Here is a 15,979-nt window from a genome sequence, read left to right as displayed (position 1 = left end):
TACGTCCACCACGGAGTAAAGCCGCTGGTACAGACAAGAGCGTACTCACCAACAGCGGGGACGCTAAAGGGGAAGAAGAACTCTCTTCTGACAACAGGCCCAATGTCGACGAGGTACTATCGGATACCCCAGACCTCGCTCACGAGCTGAGACACTTATCGCAGGATTCGAATGCGCAATCTCTTCAGAAGCTTTTGAAAGCAGAGGGGACTCATACAGAGCGCGAGCAATCGGTTCCTGGCGAACACGGCGTTGAGACACACGGAGAGGATACCAAAAGTAGGGGGAAAGCGCCCAGCTGAAACAGTCCAGCTGAGACAGACGCCCCTAGCGTGGACGTGCCGTCGGTCTCCCCTTCACCGCTAGAAAAGAAGAAGCGAAGAAGGCAGGAGAAGCAATGAAGAAGTAAAACATTCTGTCCCTAGTGCCCCCATGCAGTCCTCGGGGGCTTCTGAAGGCGCGAATCTAGAGAAGCATCAGGGACACAGGAGCTCTTGCAAGCTAGCCCAGGCGGACAGTCTGCAGCAACCAGGGATTCTGGCTTCCTTCGCAAACCGAAGCGTGCGGATGCTGCGCTCAGAAAGAAGAGGCGCGACTACACCAGCAAAGCACCGAACGGAAGAAAGGGGGTGTAAAGGCGCAGTGGAAACCGTCGAACGATTAAGGGGTCCGCCGGGGGGGCCAGGAGAATGAAACGCGAGGCCTCGCAGGGCCACGAAAAGAAGAGCCGCAAAGGAGGAACCAAGGAGGTTCCTAGGAGGCAGAGTGGAAACAGCCTCTGCAGTCCAATGGGGAAGGGTCCTGAGCGTGAAGAAAAGGAAGGTCGCTAAAGTGGGCAGCAGGGAACGTCGTTGGGTGACAGCTCAGCAAGCAGCGCTTCTTTACGGTGCGGCCCTATATCTGCAGTTGGAGTAGTGGCGGCGTTCGGAGCGTTGAGTCTCTTTGGGTTTTTAACTTATTTTTGAAATAAAAGGTTCTTGAATGCTACACCCTGGGTCCCTTTTCTAGTTAAGAGAGTACAAACTCAGCATGTCAGCCTCCAGGGGTTTTCTCGCAGGTGGCTGGTTTACTTTTACGGGCGCCAGTAGGATAATGTGTGCCGAGTTCCGGACTAACCAGCTGAGCCCCTATTTCCATGTTGCCTATATTTATGCGTACTTGCTTTCCTTCGGAGAGAACAAAGTCCGGCAACACGACAGCAGAGCAAACGGCAGGTCTTGTTGCGAAGGGTAAACCAGCGCGTGGGGTGCTAAACGGGGGCGCCCAATGTTAAACGCTATACTATCGCCTGGCCAGGGATGCGTTTCAATGTCTGAAATGCGCTAACAGCCGCGTTGGCACATCAGTATGTAGGAGCGTTTATGGTCGAACCCCCACATTCTTTTTGTTGGGCTGCGTGCCCCCTATTATTTTGTGTAGCTGTCTAGCAATTTCTCTGTAGTCAGTGCATAAAGCCAAGTCTCAAAGTTTTTGTAGCTGCAAAAGGCCGTTGGGGGCCCGTCATACACAACGCGCACTCCTGAACAGCATCGAGATGAAAAGTCGCCATTAAACAATGCGGAAGCGTCTTAGTTCTTCACTAGTCGATAAAGCAAAAAATAAAGCGAGGCTTTGCGAACAACTATAATTTGTATTCTAAGAAGGGTTCATAAAATAGCTAGGACCCCATCAATAGTAGCCTTCTAGAGAGTGACATAGCGCCCGCAGCTGCACTTTTGTGGACATTCCGAACCACGCATGCAAAGATGGCGCCTGCATCGCCTGTATGTTAGTATTTCTTGGGTGGATACTCGGCTAGCTTACTCGTCACAACTAGGAAATCCCCCGGGGAATCGGCTTATGCGGGCAGCGAAACGACGCAACGCCCACACAGTAGGCTTCTTCAGCCTTCTCATGCTCTGAGACCCCTTGCCCTTGGTTCAGTAAAAGTGTTACTTAGGTCAGAACGTAACTTTTTCCCTATCCCCATTCTGGCTCTGTTATGCCCCCATCACCCGTACTGCTTTTCTACAAGTAAGTGAAGGGTCGGTCCTGCTGGCATTGTGCGTACACCAGATGCATTTCTTCTAGCTTGAACATGTACTTGGGGTGCAGCATTCCTCTTGCTTGTGTGAAAAGCTCAGACCTCGCAGGAAACTGTATGAACGGCTATTTGCTGTGTAAACGGTTCTGCCTGGGTGGCCTCCTGCCTTGCTCCTTGTAGCAGTGTAGGTGAACGCAGCTAGCAGGCACGTTGTGGCTAGCCAACCACTAGCAAAGGCCACCCTGTGGCTGAAACTGCAGAGGCACTAACTTGAAGCCGAAAAGTAATCCATCGGCCTCAGGCCACGTCCCGCGCACTTGAAGTGAACTGGACCAACCTTACGCAAGGAAAGATCCCCTAGTGTCTCTACATGGCCTCAGTCAAGCAGCCCGAGAAGCCTGCAGAGAGGAGGGGCCCTACAGAAATGGAGGTTCGAGACTGAGTGCCTGTGCATAAACACCGTCGAGCTCCCCAATGCGGCTTTCAGAAAGCCTCACCGCTGTGGCCATCCAGCAAGCTGCTGCTGCGGTTGCTGCTGCTGGGGCTGCATCTGTTGCAGCTGCTGCAACAGATGTGCTGCCACAGGGGGCTGCTGGCTGGGCATGTGTAGCTGCTGCTGCTGCCTCTGCAGCAGCAGCTGCTGCTGCAACAGCTGCTGCGGCTGCTGCTGCTGCAAGAGCAACTGAGGGTGCTGCTGTTGCTGGAATACGGGAAAGGGCTGCAGCGCAAGTGCTCCGCTTGCGCTAGCAGCAGCAGCAGCAACGCCTTGCTGCATTTGCTGCTGCACGAAGGCCTGCTGCTTTGCGGGTTCCCGCACTTGTTGTTGATGCAGCTGCTGCAACGCATGCAACTGCCGATTCTGTCGGAGCAGCTGCTGCTGCTGCTGTGCAAGAACAGGCAGAGGCCCAGAAAGAGATCCTGAAAGGGCCCCCAGGGGGGCGCCCGGTAAAGCGGCCCCCGGGCGTACAAGGCGTGGCTGCTGGAGTTGCTGCTGGAGGATCTGCTGCTGCTGCAATTGCTGTTGCTGCAGCAGCTGCGTACTAGGAACTCCTCCTTGCTGCTGCTGGAGCAGCAGCTGCTGCTGCTGCCTCTGTAGTGGCGTCGTCAGCAGCAAGTCATATAGCGCGTCGAAGTGTCCAGGGAGGTTCTTGGGAGGGGTCGTCACTCCTGGCACCCCTGCAGTTACGACTGCCGACTCGGTCGCTCTGTCACCCTGTTGCACTTTTGTTGCATCCGCAAGGGCAGCACCGCTGGCAGGGGCCTCCTCAGGTGGTTTTGTTGTAGCATCACCGCTTGCACTGGCAGCCACAACTTTTGTGAATGTTCCCACGCTTGCGCCTTCTGCTTCCGAAGCATCTGTCTTGAGGCGCTTCACTGGGGGCCCCCGTGCTCCTGAGGATGGCACAGGCCCGCCTTCTCCTGGAGCGCTTTGGGGGGGCCCTTGTGATGCCCCTCCTGCTGCAGCGGCAGCCTTTGCCGCTGCCCGTAGCAGCCGTATCCGCATCTGCTGCTGCTCTTGGGTGAAAACTGCAGCAGACAAGCTGTTGCTGCTGCTGATTCGGGCCCCGCTGCACAATGCAAGCAATACATCCGTGCAGATTCCCGAGGGGCCCCCTGGGGGTTTAACTGAGCCGGCTGCAGTGGTAAGGCCTGCTAGGGGGCCCCCAGGGGGGGCCCCGGGGGAACTCTGAGCTAGAGTCCTTGCTGAAAAGACATGGGCCTCTCCAACACCCAAAAGAAGCGACTGATCAAACCTCAAGCGAGAGTTGAACTCGGAGAAATCGGGTGTATCGACACCTGAAAATTCAACGACCCTTTCATATCGTACATGCTACAGGCTCAACAAGGCTCGGAGAAGCGTAATGCGACATTCCTCCATAATAACGCTGCATCCTTCCAGCCCCGTCCAGCCGCTCAACTGCCCAAACTCTAAACCGTGTCCTAAGCCCTCCTTCACCCTTACCAAATAGCCTAATATCTGTAAGCGGCGCTTTGGGCGGCTCCTTCTGTCGAAGCCGTCGAAGGGACGGCCGCAACGCCGGGCAGCTTGCTTCCAATCGCTGCAAGGTATCTGCCCCAAGAAAAGTCATGATACTGCAGCGGAAAAAGCAGAAAGACAGTGCCCCAAGTCTCACACCGCACGCTGTTTTTGCTGACCATGAAATCGGCAAGACAAGACAGGAACTCCTCCCAGCCCCCAAAATACTCCACTCTCGAGCGCGCACCTACAGTTGTACGACAGATGCCTTGCTGAATACCTCTTTGCAGGCCGGGCCCCTGGGTGTGGCGGCAAAGGGTATTCCAAAACATTCAAGTCCTTGCCCTCTCCAGGAAGGGGGATTCCAAGAGGCCCTTCATGCGTTGTCGCTGCCGCTGCGCGCTCTGCTGCCTCTGCCTCCAGGGCGGCATCCGAAAGCATGAAAGAAAACCAGAAAAAAGGGTCTGTCAGCGGGCTATTGCCAACGACGGCTGCACATACATACACACACATCCGCACACACGGGCACACACGCAACACCACGTTCGAGACCGTCAACACAGCAAAAAAGCGACTGCTGAAGCGCTCTGTCTGCCCACTGAGGCCCTCCCCTCAGTAGGGGCCCCCGGCGTAGCTCGAGCCTGCGAGTGCTGCTGCGACTTTGTGAGAGCGTCAGAGTTCACGGACGGAGCGTGGCTTCGTGGGTGTCTTGGGCTGAGTCTTGTGGGGCTTGGGAATTGAGAGATTGCGGTTCAAGAAGCCCCAGAGCCGCGGCTGCACGAGGATTTGCGGTGGAACGCATCAACAGAGAAGTCACCAGGCGCTGCCGAAACCAGGAGCCTTCAACATCGATGGCCTCTTCCGCCGGCTCAAAGCCCTTGACTGAACAAGAAACGCATACATGTACATATGTATGCATGTATGCGCACATATATGCATGCATGTATATGAATATAGACAATGCCAAACCGTAATGAGCCCATAAGCTGGACAGGAAGACAGACAGTGTGATTTTTGGCGCAACATGCCGCGTCCATCGCGCCACAAGCAGGAGCAGCCTCATCCCTATCCGAGATTCCAATGTACTCCCGGAAGCAACACCAGACACGCCTCACCAAGGGCCCCGCTGGAAAGCGCTTACCGAGGTCGCCCTGCTGCTCAGTGGAAGCGTCCTTGTCAGCGATTTGCTCCTCGGGCTTATCTGATGACAAGGCAGTAGCAAGCCTTTCGTCCTTGCAGTTCGCAGCAGCAGCGGCAGCAGCGGCAGCCGCAGCGGCATCCGCCGCTCGCGCCGCACCAAACTTGGCCCTGAAGCGCTCCCTGAATTTATCCCAACAGGCCTCAACCAATGCTGCAGCACGGCAAAAGGGGGTGTCTGGATGGTTGTACAGCCGACAGTTCGAGACAATCAGCGCCACGTCCGCGTCAAACTCGGAGAATTCTGCACACCACAAACAACGCAAAGCCCTCAGGCGATAAGACTCTTCCCAAAACGCTAGGCGGTGCACTGGGAGAAGGAGAAAGTGAGAGAGACAGACAGAGAGAGAGACAGAGACAGAGACAGAGAGAGATATATAAGGAGGAAAAGCGAGGCTTTACGTCCTGGCCCCTAGCGGCGCCTACCCTGATAGAGGCCCTTTTCGGCTTTCTCTCGTATTGCTTCGAAATGCATCGGGTTTGTCACCACTGATTCGTAGTCAGGAACTAGCTTAGGATCCACAGCAACCGCAAAGTATTGCTTTTTATCCTTCCTCTTGAGCCGCTGGAGCGCCTCCAGTAGTACTTGGCGCACCCTGGGGCACCCAGGAGAGGCTACGAGGCCCTCAAGAGCCTCAGCGGAGCCTGCTCCGACACCAGACTCGGAGGAGCCTCCTCCGAAAACGCCTCCTCCTCGAGGCGCTTCCACTGAACTGCGCGTGACTGGCGCGATGCCCGCGATACCTGCGCGGAAGCACAACTGGCAAAAACCGCAAATCTCCACACCCCCGAACAACAAAGCCACAGTCTCCACAAGGGCCCCTAGAACGCCTCTTACGAGCCAAGCTTCGACGACACACCTCGCCGTTGCTGCAGCATGGCAGCCCTTGCTGCCGCTGCAGCTCTCGTGGACGGAGCATCGGTTGCGCCGGAGATCCATCGTCGCCCCCCACTCCCCATGGAGGGGCCTCGTCGCGCAGACGCTCTGCTCCGCGCTGCTGCAGAGGGGGGCCCCCTCGGAGGCGCTGGCCATGGCCCTCCAAGCCCTGGAGGCGCCAAGGAGAGGCCCTTTAGCCCGAGGGCCCCTAGGGGCCCCTGTGCGTCAAACGCCATTCCTGCGACAAAGATTATAAGGGGCCCCTCAGGGCCCCTTAAGAACGAATCGGCTGCAGGTCACTGGCGAAGCGGTGGCTCCTGTATGTCCACTACTTCTGATGAGGTGAGGTGCTGCTGCTGGAGCTGATCCGCCTCTGATTCCCCGAGTTCCCCAATTCATCACGCGGCTTCCGCTGCGCGCTCGAGTATTCGGCACCCCCCGGGAGCTGCTCGGAAACAAACGCAAAAGACACGGCTGGGGAACGCTAAGAGCCGAGCTGCTGCTTGTTTTACTGCTGCCGCTTGGTTACTGCTGCTGCTGCATGCGGCGCTGCCTCAGGCGGCACCCATGCCCGTGGCTCCGGGGTCTACAGATGCACCTGCCACGTCGTCTCGCCAATCTTCTTCGTCGCGCAGCTGCTACAACGGACGCCACTCCTTTAGCCGCGGCACAAACGGAGAGGCTGGCCCTTCAGTTACCGTGACAGGAAGTACGTGATCCTCCTCCACGCTCGAAGCACTGAACCGGCAAACCCCGACTTCCAGTCGAAAAGCTCTAGCATTAAACCCTAAACGTAAACCGCGGAGCAAGAAAAAACCACAGAAAAATCACAGGCAGAAAGGGGGGCCCCGCAGGCAGGGCTTGGCGACCGGCAGCAGAGCTGGCAGCAGCGGATGGTGGGCCCCCTGTTGGCGGACGGTGCTCTATCTATGCCACTGGAATCTGCTTGATTTCAGAAAGACTGCTGCGGTGGTTGCATCGAGAGTCAATCTTATGGGGGACTAGGTTTAAAGGTTTAACAAGAGTGCGGGTGTTTGGAGATTCATAGTGTTGGCGCTGGCTAGAACAGCTCATGGCGGTCTGAGCCAGCCGGAGGTGTCCATCCCTTCACAACTCAGCTTATTCCCAAGTGTCAATACACTATATATTTCGGTGTTTCGTCTTCTCTTCGGTATGCCATTTGCTGCCTTGTCTGCAGCTGCGCGGGTAAACTTAGGGCTAACAAAACAGGGTTTAGACTATCGCTGGAAGTAGCGGTGCGGTGCGAAGACTTCCGTGGGGTACCGGATGGTTCCGAACTACACCTGAAAGGCCGTCCGCACTCACTGCGCGAGGGCGATAGAGCAGCGGGGGCCCCGTAACACAGTCCTGGGCCCCGGAGGGGGCCCCCGTACAGGTTCTTCCGCGAACCACTTCGGCGCATTGTAGCACCAGCAGTAGCGGTGCAAACCGCAGAAGTAGCGGCTGCAACTGCAGCCTCACAATCATCATCATGCAGGAACAAGAAGCCGCATGCACTCTAGACCCCGCGTGGGGCCAACAAATCGGTCGATCCCAAGGGGCCCCAGAGACCCTTAAGGCCTCTCAAGGCGCTCCTACTGAAGAGCAGGGGGATACTGCAGGCTCCTCCTCCGCTTCCGAGTCGTTTTCAGGCAGCCAGGAACTGGAGACATACCCTGAGAGCACTGGAGATTTGCAGCATCAGCTTGAGGCCATATCCGTTGCTGCTGGCCCTTCCAGCATGCCCTCCTTGTCTCTGCCCCTCCCCACCGCACCGAATCCACGTCCCTATGATTCCTTGTGGCGTCTTTTGTTTCTGGTGCTGATATCTTGCGGCCCCTTCCTCTGCATGCTCATTTTTATCTCTGTGCTGCGGAACGTCGCAGCCTCCATGCTCTTTCTGCATTGGATCTGCATGTTGGGGGCCCCCATGCTATACGTGTACTTTGCTAGCGACGGCCCTGGTTACTACAATCATGTGCTTCTGTGTCAGGGGCCCCGTGGAGGGAGGTGGCGGCGGCAAGGGCCTTGGGCCTGTCTAGGGTTTGTGATGGGTGGGGTTGGTACCTATGTTGGGTTCAGGTTTGTGTGGCTGGTGTGCCAGGCTGCCAGCAACGTCGACGTGTACGAGGAGGTGCGTCTTCGACTGCAACAGCTGGGGCTGGGGAGTGCTCTGTGGAAGGCCGTCTTGCTGGCAGTCTATTTCATCCTTTTTAATCCCCTTGTTGAGGAGCTGTTTTGGAGGGTGTTTCTCTACCGCGAGTTAGGAGCTGGGCTCTTTGGCTCGGGTGCGGCAGGACTGCTGCATATCACAGAGGCAGAACCGCTAACTCTAAAATTGCATCGCAGACGGCGTACGGCAGCAGGTGCGTCGCAGGCCCCAGATGCAGGGGCAGGCGCCAGAGAGGGGTCCCCCTGCAGCAGCCTTTCTGATCGCTCGGAAGGGTCGCAAGTGGATATTGAGCAGCAAGACTCCGACGTTTACGTCGCTGTGAAAACGCCCCCTGACTCCCCAAACGATACATTAACGACTGCAGCGGCAGCAAGTGACACACCAGCCTCGCATGGGGAAGCGGAGGGGGCGACCACCTCCAGGGTGAGGACTAGGAGCAAAACCATAGCATACTATGACCTAAGAGTGCCTTTATCCGGTTTGGTCGCCCTGGCAATAAGCTACAGCAGCTACCACATGGTGATCTTTCATTCTCTTTTGGGAGCGGCTTTTGTGCTGCCGTCCTTTGTCCTTGTATCCCTCCTCGGAGGAGTCTTCCTGTTCCTTAGAAATAAGGAGCGCTTTGGACTGCTTACAGCAACGGCACTGCACGCGGGGGTCGATGTCGGCGTCATCATCGTCCTGGCGGAGGCACTCAATGTCTTCTAGCCGAAAAGCGGGTATAGAGGGGCCTCAATAAGGCGACTCACGAGAACGACCGATAAGCGACTTGGGGAGTGGGTTCAGCGGAGGGGGAACAAGGCGGCCACGGTAGAGACACATCGGCGGCTTTTGTACGATCCTGAAAAAAGCTGTTAAGGGCTGTAGCGGCACCTTTTTTTTAGTACAGCGCTGCTAGAGGGTGCAATAGCAGTCCGTGAAGTCGCACTTCTTTTCTGCGCCGCTATTGCTGTGCTCTTGCTGCCCCAGCTGCATCGCATGCTGTACGACCAGGGCTCGAGGTGAACCGCCCATAACTGTGGCCCCAACTGTGGAAATCTTGCCCTTTTGCAGCTCGCTATACCCGCTAATAACCAACCCTTCAAAGTTTGTGTATGTATATATATGCACTGAAAGCATTGGACGCAGCCTGATTGGTTCCCCCCTCCCCCGTTCAAGGTATAGCAAATTTTACTTGGTCAGGTTGCTGTTATGCAAGCTACCGGATACGGCTGCTCGCCGCACTTCTCTGGCGCTCGTGTGTACAAACAGCCCAAGAATAAAGGTACATAATTTGCACAATGCTCTGAAAGTTGGGTATCTGCAAGGGCCTGCGAATGAACACTGGACGCCAGTTGGCTGGCTAGCTAGCAACATCCATCAGTTCAGGGTCCGTTCTCTGTTTCAAAGAGCCCCACAGTCCTCAATGACAACAGGCACCTGCGGGAAACGACGCATGCACAAGGAGAGCCTTCGTCCGCACTGCTTCTGCATGCGTGAAACACAGAAATTGGGTGGCTGCCTGCCTGCTTGGCTAACTAGCGTACGCTAGGTTGTAGAAGCTGCAAAGAATAACCAAAGTAGTACAAAATACGGTTTGGGTCGGACCTCGGGTTTGTCCGCTCCGTCAGTGGGCACCTCTTCGACTTGATCTAGCAGCTCTAATCCCTCGACAATCTCACCAAACACCACGTGCTTCCTAAACCACACATCTCAGCAGTGAAGCATCGAATCTTCACTGCAAACCCTAAATAAGCACGTGGCAAAGAAACTGCAATGCCCTGCAAATAGCCACCAAGCCACAATGCACTATTGTTCCAACCCCTCAGCAAGCTCTGCCACCACCTACCCATCTAGATGCGGCGCAGAACCGAAAATGATAAAGAACTGTGAGCTGTTCGTGTTGGGGCCCGTGTTAGCCATGGAGAGCTGTCCCCGGTGTAGATGTTTATCCACGAACGCTTCATCTGTGGGCACATCGCAAACCTTTCAGGCTTTGATTATGCATTGATCCTTGTAGAATTCCCAAAATACCGCACTGTTCGCAGACGCCCACCCCTGTTAGATCCTAATCACTCGTGCTTGCAGCTGCCAGCACAAACGAGCCACCCCCGTTCACCAACACGTCCACCTGCACGCTGTATCTACTCATTCTGAAGTGTTAGCATTTTTGTCCGTGTGGATTCGCTTTGGGTCGTGTCGAAGGCTGCAGTGTCTGACCATTGAATTTTTCGCCATATATGCTCTCCCCTCCCTTTCCATTGATATCTCCTCCCTGCATCATCAGCCCTTTAATAATGAGATGGAATGCACTGTTCTTGAAGGTCAACGCCGAACCATCTGCACCCTTCTTGTTGCCTGTAAAGGAAATACACCCCCACAGATCATGAACAGCAGGGCATGAGAAAGCAGAAAGCAGCAACCTTTCACAGCATCACCGTCATTATACCGTTGTGGCAGCGCCTGGAGGAGGCAACCAGTCCCTAGACCCTAAACCTCGGCCTCACCAACGCATAAGGCTCTAAAATTCTCAGCTGTGCGTGGCACAGTGTCTTGGTAGAGCGCAATTGCAACTCTCTTCACTGCGCATAAATCACACGCCTTGTAACCTAGTCCCTCACCCGCTCATACGGCCAAGAACTCGCGGCTTTCGCTCTTTGCCGCCTCAACTCTGGCCCTGCCCACCCCAAAAGAATTCAAAATTCTAGAGGGCTGACACTTCAGGCCTCCACTAAACCGAAGTTGAAGCACGTTTCTGATTAACGATGTACCAGGTTTATCACCGACGCGGATGTCCATAAAAACGCGAGGGCAGCGATCAAGGTTGCGCACTCCAGCTTTCTCTGGACAAAAGACACACGAGGGTCCAGGTATTATGCCAGGAATTTTTGACAAGCGCGTTTAGCAATCTGGGAAAGGGTATCCTCCCCCACAGCAGTCTTTACCGTCATAGAGGGCGACTTTGGTGAAGATAGCGCCAAACGTGGTCTTCTCCTTCTTGCGAACTTCCTCCAGCTTCTCCTTGCACTGCAATGACCCACCACACCAAAATCAGCTCAACAGATGCACGGCGCTCTACCCACCAGTTCAACAGCTACTTTATGTGGAGAGCGCGTAAAAGCGTTTCGTCAATTGTTGGCTTCGCCACCGCTCCCGCAGATTGTATGTCGAGGCCAAAACTGCAAGCCCCACCTTTTTTAGCTCGTTCCTGATTTCGACGTTCTTGGGGTCGATCCTCGCAGCAGAGGCTAAGTCAGTTCGCGCTTCATCCAGCAAGCCAAAGGCAGCTCGGGCCACACCCCTGCGGTACCATGCCTTGCTGTTTTTCTGCAGCACAGCACGATTCTCGAGGCAGCGGATAAGAAGGGCAGGGAGGAAGAGTCTGCACGAGCAGCTCAGGTGTCTTCGAGCGCAAACCCTAAGGTGTTCCTACAATCTATGAACCCCCCAAAGCGTGAACTTGCCTCGTCGAGCTTGAGGGCTGCTGTGGCCTCATCGATGGCTTGGGCAAACTCGCCAGTTTTAAAAAAGCAACTGCACGCAAACCGAATCCCAATACGTGGACCCTCTTCCCTAACGCATGCGGGATCCACCATACACGCCACGGTAAACACGCAAGCCTAAGACGACCTTCGCCTGACTTGGAAAGGTTTAGTCTCAACGAGACTTCGACGGAGCACTTTTGAATTTGTTGTTCTTCACTCCACTGATCCGAATGCTCCAGAAAGCAGAGTCCCTCCCTGTAGGCTGCAGTAGCTTCGGCAAGATTCTTCCTCTTGAATGCTTCGTTTCCCTTCTCCTTCTCGTCAAGAGCCGCCTGGATCTTCTCCTCTACAGACATGGCCCAGCGTGCCTTTGGCTTCGGACGGAAGCTCAATAGCTCGACCTCAAACTACGAAGCACGCATGTGTCACGGCAAGCTTTCTTGAGATCTAACACTGCAAAAGTCAGAGGTAGGCGTGGTGAGGGAAGTCATTCGGACCATAAGCTTAGGCCTGGGGCTTGTCCTACACCCCGAACTGGTCTCTGAAGGAGCTACCGTGAAAACTCTCATCAGCATTGTGACCTCAACACCCAAGCGTGCTCTTGTGCGCTCCATCACTTCACCAGTGTAGATTAAGCTGTTCACAAGTTAGGAGATCATGTTACTTTGAGGGTTGCATTAGGTGGAATGGAGCCTCCAGCCCCAGCCTCTCCATATCCGTAGTTGGACTGAATTGTCTGTACACCCCAACGCACCAAGGAAGAATTACACTCCACTCAACACTTGAACCATTTCTCACCTTGATGACTCCAGCCCCAAACCCTTAAGCTTGAGCCCTTACGAGTAGAGATTTCTCTCCAACGCTCATCGTAGCAACTCCGAGATCCCAGCCCTTGATAACCTGCCCCTCCCCCAAAACGAAGCGAAAGGGCTGGTCTCTGTCTCCTGCAGCAGGTATTCAACAGCAAACCCAAACCCACATCCCCTGCTAGGTATAGCCTGACGGCTTACGCCGTTGATGCCCCCGAAAAACGCGCTGGCTAGGCCCCCTGGAGGTGCACAGTATCACGAACGCGACAAATGGATGTGCATGCCACCTCCAAAGGCAGCCGCTCTAATGCTCGACCATAGATACTCCGTGCGGAAGCTATTGATTGCAAAGATTTCGGGATTGCATGTCAAACTTCTAGTAATTACTCGAAGAGTCAAATTGCGTGCCGTCTTCCAACGTGCCGACGTAGTGCACCTCCACTTCGTTGCCCCGAGGGGGCCTGCGCCCTCATAGAGCAGCCACAATCAAGCAGTCGGTAAATATGGTTGAAAATACATGTTGTACAGCTCGTAAAAGGGGAGGCAAGTGGACCACATAGAGCAGGACGAGCTAAACAAGAAACTGAGTATCCTTATACTCCAGAGTTATCACTCCTCCCTAAAATTCCCTGCCGGTAGAGCACGGAACCGCGTTCTTATGATTTAAACCGTTATACCTAACAACTAGGGGCCCCAAATTTTAGATAGTCAAAAGCATGAAACTTTCTTGGCGGTAGTGTGGCTCCCGATGTGCAGGAGGAGTTCACACTCTTACCGGTCGCCCGTGCCCTGTATTAACACTTTTTTGATCACACCGCCATCCTTAGACACGTCCAATTCACTGTTAACAGCGTGAGGAGGGCTGTTGTCGACAGGAGCGGCGGGAAGAGGGACTTCGTGCGTGTGGCTGTGGCCACCACAACAACCACCGTGTTTGTGTGCCACCATTGTTCAAACTGAGATGCGAAACGAAATAAGACTTAGAAGGAAAGCAGTCGGAAAAAGGAAGTGAGCAGCAGACAGGTTGATGCACCCCATGAAGTGCACGCGCCCCGCTGCATGCGAAGAACCGCCACCGACAAAGTGACCGCACATGCATAGTCAACTTAGGTTAGTACGTAATCTCTGTGTGGTCTGCACTCTAAGTGCTCCGATTTGCCTTGAAATACCAGGAATTATTCAGTCTCGGCGTACAGGCTGGTGGAGTATTAACCGCCTTTTGGTCAAAGGCTCTACTCGTAAGGTGTACAAAACACATATGCTAGGCATGTTTCATACCCCGAATTATTTAACATTAGTCTGTGCAACCAGGTAGGAGCCATTTGTTTCTGATCCATCCCTCGACTAAGAAACATCGATGACTCCTCGGGTGCGCTACTGCACCCATTAAAAAGGGTAAGAGCTATAAACGCAGCCTGCAATAAAGTTTGCCAAAATCACCTAGCAGCGCTGGTACTGGACAGGCAGTGGCATCGTCCTTAAGGTGTAATCAGAATTAAGGATTTAAATGTTCTCGTTCCGGTACTAGCTGAAGGGTTCACTGTAACTGTATGACCCTTCATTAGAAATTTCCACAGGGTGACTCCCAACTCCAGACAGAATCCAAAACGTGACAAAAAATAGTTGGCTGCCTTTCCAAAGACCCTTCCCCTCCCACTGATCCCGTCCGCTTGGGCTACGGGACTAGGGAGAGGTACAAATAGTGCGAGCTTTTGCACCCTAAGAACACTCTGATCATTCACAGCCAGTTGCGCATAAGACCTAGCGCACATTGACGCTAGTTGTTTGCTTTCGAGTTTTTGGCTAATGCTACTCTGAAATAAACAAAAATGTGGGATTTGCCAAACCAATTGTTCGACTCTTCACTATTTCTTGCATATAGCTAGTGTAGTAGAGAGTGCTAATATGTCCCATAACCCGCTATATCTCCCTTCCCCGTATTTCAAACACATGTAATCAAATTCAGTGGATGTTCGTCGAGGTAAACTGTGCAAATGGCTGCGGGAGACTTCCCTACGTAAAGCTACTTCTCAACCACGCAGCAGTAAGAAGCACTGAAGGCATTCGCTCGCAATCGGCTTAAATTTGCAAAGTCACCAACACTAAAAAAGGGTACATATCAACATGCCTGCAACGGTTCTCTGGCTCGCTTTCTCTGACGCGCCATCTAGCTTCTCAGTAGGGGGGCGCTCAGCTGGAGACTTACTAGAAATTGAGTGAAACCTTGTTGCTTTCTCAGAGAGCTCCCTCCTTCCCTTGCCAGCGCCCTTAAGAGTTCTCTATATGAGTAGAGAGAGACAGGTAGGATTCGTAAGGCTGCACCCTCTGTGCACTTCGTCCATGGCTCGTTGCACGCAGCATCTGGCTGACTCGCATGCAGACTTTAGTCCTCTTCTATCGAGCTAACGCTACCCTGCAATTAATAAATTATTTGAACGAACAACCAGTTTTTCAATGCTGTACTAATTCTTAATGAAGTATAATAAGTGTAGTAAATGTAACTAGTCCGCTTCACCATGACTGCTGGCATTGCTAAAACGGTGTGGCCATGCACACACTAGCTGTTAGTTTTCCCGCATATCAGAAAGGCCAAGAGAAGGCGGCATGGATTGGTAAGAATTCTTTTAAAAAGGCAAGAACTTCTTATCAAGCCTTTGTATAGTGTGGAATTGGATATATCCCTACAGAGACCCTGATAAATGGAGCACTACAAGCTGCACACAGCAGTTGGCGCACACGTCCACAACATTGCGTGTTCTTGCAGCTATAACCGCTACTTCTCAATGGATAAGGTAAGAAGCCAAGCAGTTGCTGAAGATTTTGGTAACTCTTTGATTAACATAAATGGTGCAGTAGACGGTACATAAGCGTAGCATAACGGCAGCTTCACTACTCCGCAACGAGTAGGCTACACAAATAGATAATCTAGCAGGTTTATTGTTTAACGATGCCGTGTTGAGTATTGGTGGTATAGTAGAAAGTCCCATAGTATAGTTTTCTGTGCTAAACATCGGTACTAGGCGGGAGCTTCGTGACGCGCTACTAACCTCTCTTTGCAACAAAAACGATGCAGGAATAGACCAATCGACCAGTCAATGCTTAATGCAGTCTGGGCTAGCGTAACAACCCATAGACTATGCCGATGAGCAGTTCTGGCCACTACAACTATTGAGCTCCGAGGTCGTAGTGTACAAACAGAGCATTACCACGAAGAGGGAACAGATTTAATGGCCATAATCAGGCCTACATAAGCGACAATCGAGTTCTCACGCACAAACTATTATATAAGCGTGACTGGAACCAAAAATTGGAGATGATCGACCCTCATAAATATCGTGCAACTAACAGCGAGATACGGGCGCTAGAAGTACCCAGTTTGAGTTTCGTGCACTAGGTGCTGCAAGACGCATAAAATATGGCAGTTCTTCGTTTTCAGATGAATCACTTGCTTCAGAGAA

General features: G+C 53.5%; 3 protein-coding genes across 3 annotated transcripts; 1 reads left to right on the top strand and 2 right to left on the bottom strand.

Annotated features, from left to right (window-relative positions):
* Positions 1–2,516: 2,516 nt before the first annotated feature.
* On the bottom strand, positions 2,517–6,311 carry LOC34618577. Its single transcript, XM_026338770.1, has 7 exons — positions 6,059–6,311; positions 5,625–5,942; positions 5,143–5,442; positions 4,689–4,883; positions 4,249–4,492; positions 3,987–4,117; positions 2,517–3,820 (listed from the first exon to the last, which is right to left on the bottom strand). Exons 1-7 carry the CDS (start codon positions 6,309–6,311, stop codon positions 2,517–2,519), a joined length of 2,745 nt encoding a protein of 914 aa, XP_026194555.1.
* Positions 6,312–7,567: 1,256 nt separating this feature from the next.
* Positions 7,568–8,956, top strand: LOC34618578. The gene has a single exon (XM_026338779.1). The coding sequence runs from the start codon at positions 7,568–7,570 to the stop codon at positions 8,954–8,956; it is 1,389 nt and encodes a 462-aa protein (XP_026194564.1).
* Positions 8,957–9,631: 675 nt separating this feature from the next.
* LOC34618579 (peptidyl-prolyl cis-trans isomerase FKBP62) lies at positions 9,632–13,469 on the bottom strand. Its single transcript, XM_026338778.1, has 14 exons — positions 13,297–13,469; positions 12,909–12,982; positions 12,553–12,656; positions 12,377–12,448; positions 11,869–12,119; positions 11,692–11,761; positions 11,420–11,554; positions 11,173–11,254; positions 10,999–11,070; positions 10,724–10,809; positions 10,448–10,577; positions 10,077–10,194; positions 9,836–9,926; positions 9,632–9,667 (listed from the first exon to the last, which is right to left on the bottom strand). Exons 1-14 carry the CDS (start codon positions 13,467–13,469, stop codon positions 9,632–9,634), a joined length of 1,494 nt encoding a protein of 497 aa, XP_026194563.1.
* Positions 13,470–15,979: the final 2,510 nt, after the last annotated feature.

Source organism: Cyclospora cayetanensis, unplaced genomic scaffold (genome assembly GCF_002999335.1).
Source record: "Cyclospora cayetanensis isolate NF1_C8 unplaced genomic scaffold, CcayRef3 CcayRef3_contig_30, whole genome shotgun sequence".
In the NCBI taxonomy this organism is placed as follows: domain Eukaryota; phylum Apicomplexa; class Conoidasida; order Eucoccidiorida; family Eimeriidae; genus Cyclospora; species Cyclospora cayetanensis.
The sequence above is the reverse complement of the archived record's forward strand: the minus strand, read 5'-3'. Positions and strand labels throughout refer to the sequence as shown.

Coding starts and splice junctions, on each gene's coding strand:
- LOC34618579 (XM_026338778.1), bottom strand. CDS start 13,469: ATGGTGGCACACAAACACGGTGGTTGTTGTGGTGGCCACAGCCACACG. Junction 10,578..10,723: donor TATGCGTTGGTGAGGCCGAG/GTTTAGGGTCTA, acceptor ACAGGCAACAAG/AAGGGTGCAGATGGTTCGGC. Junction 9,927..10,076: donor TCTGCGCCGCATCTAGATGG/GTAGGTGGTGGC, acceptor TGTGTGGTTTAG/GAAGCACGTGGTGTTTGGTG.
- LOC34618578 (XM_026338779.1), top strand. CDS start 7,568: ATGCAGGAACAAGAAGCCGCATGCACTCTAGACCCCGCGTGGGGCCAA.
- LOC34618577 (XM_026338770.1), bottom strand. CDS start 6,311: ATGGCGTTTGACGCACAGGGGCCCCTAGGGGCCCTCGGGCTAAAGGGC. Junction 4,884..5,142: donor TGAGCAGCAGGGCGACCTCG/GTAAGCGCTTTC, acceptor TTTCTTGTTCAG/TCAAGGGCTTTGAGCCGGCG. Junction 3,821..3,986: donor TACAGATATTAGGCTATTTG/GTAAGGGTGAAG, acceptor TTGAATTTTCAG/GTGTCGATACACCCGATTTC.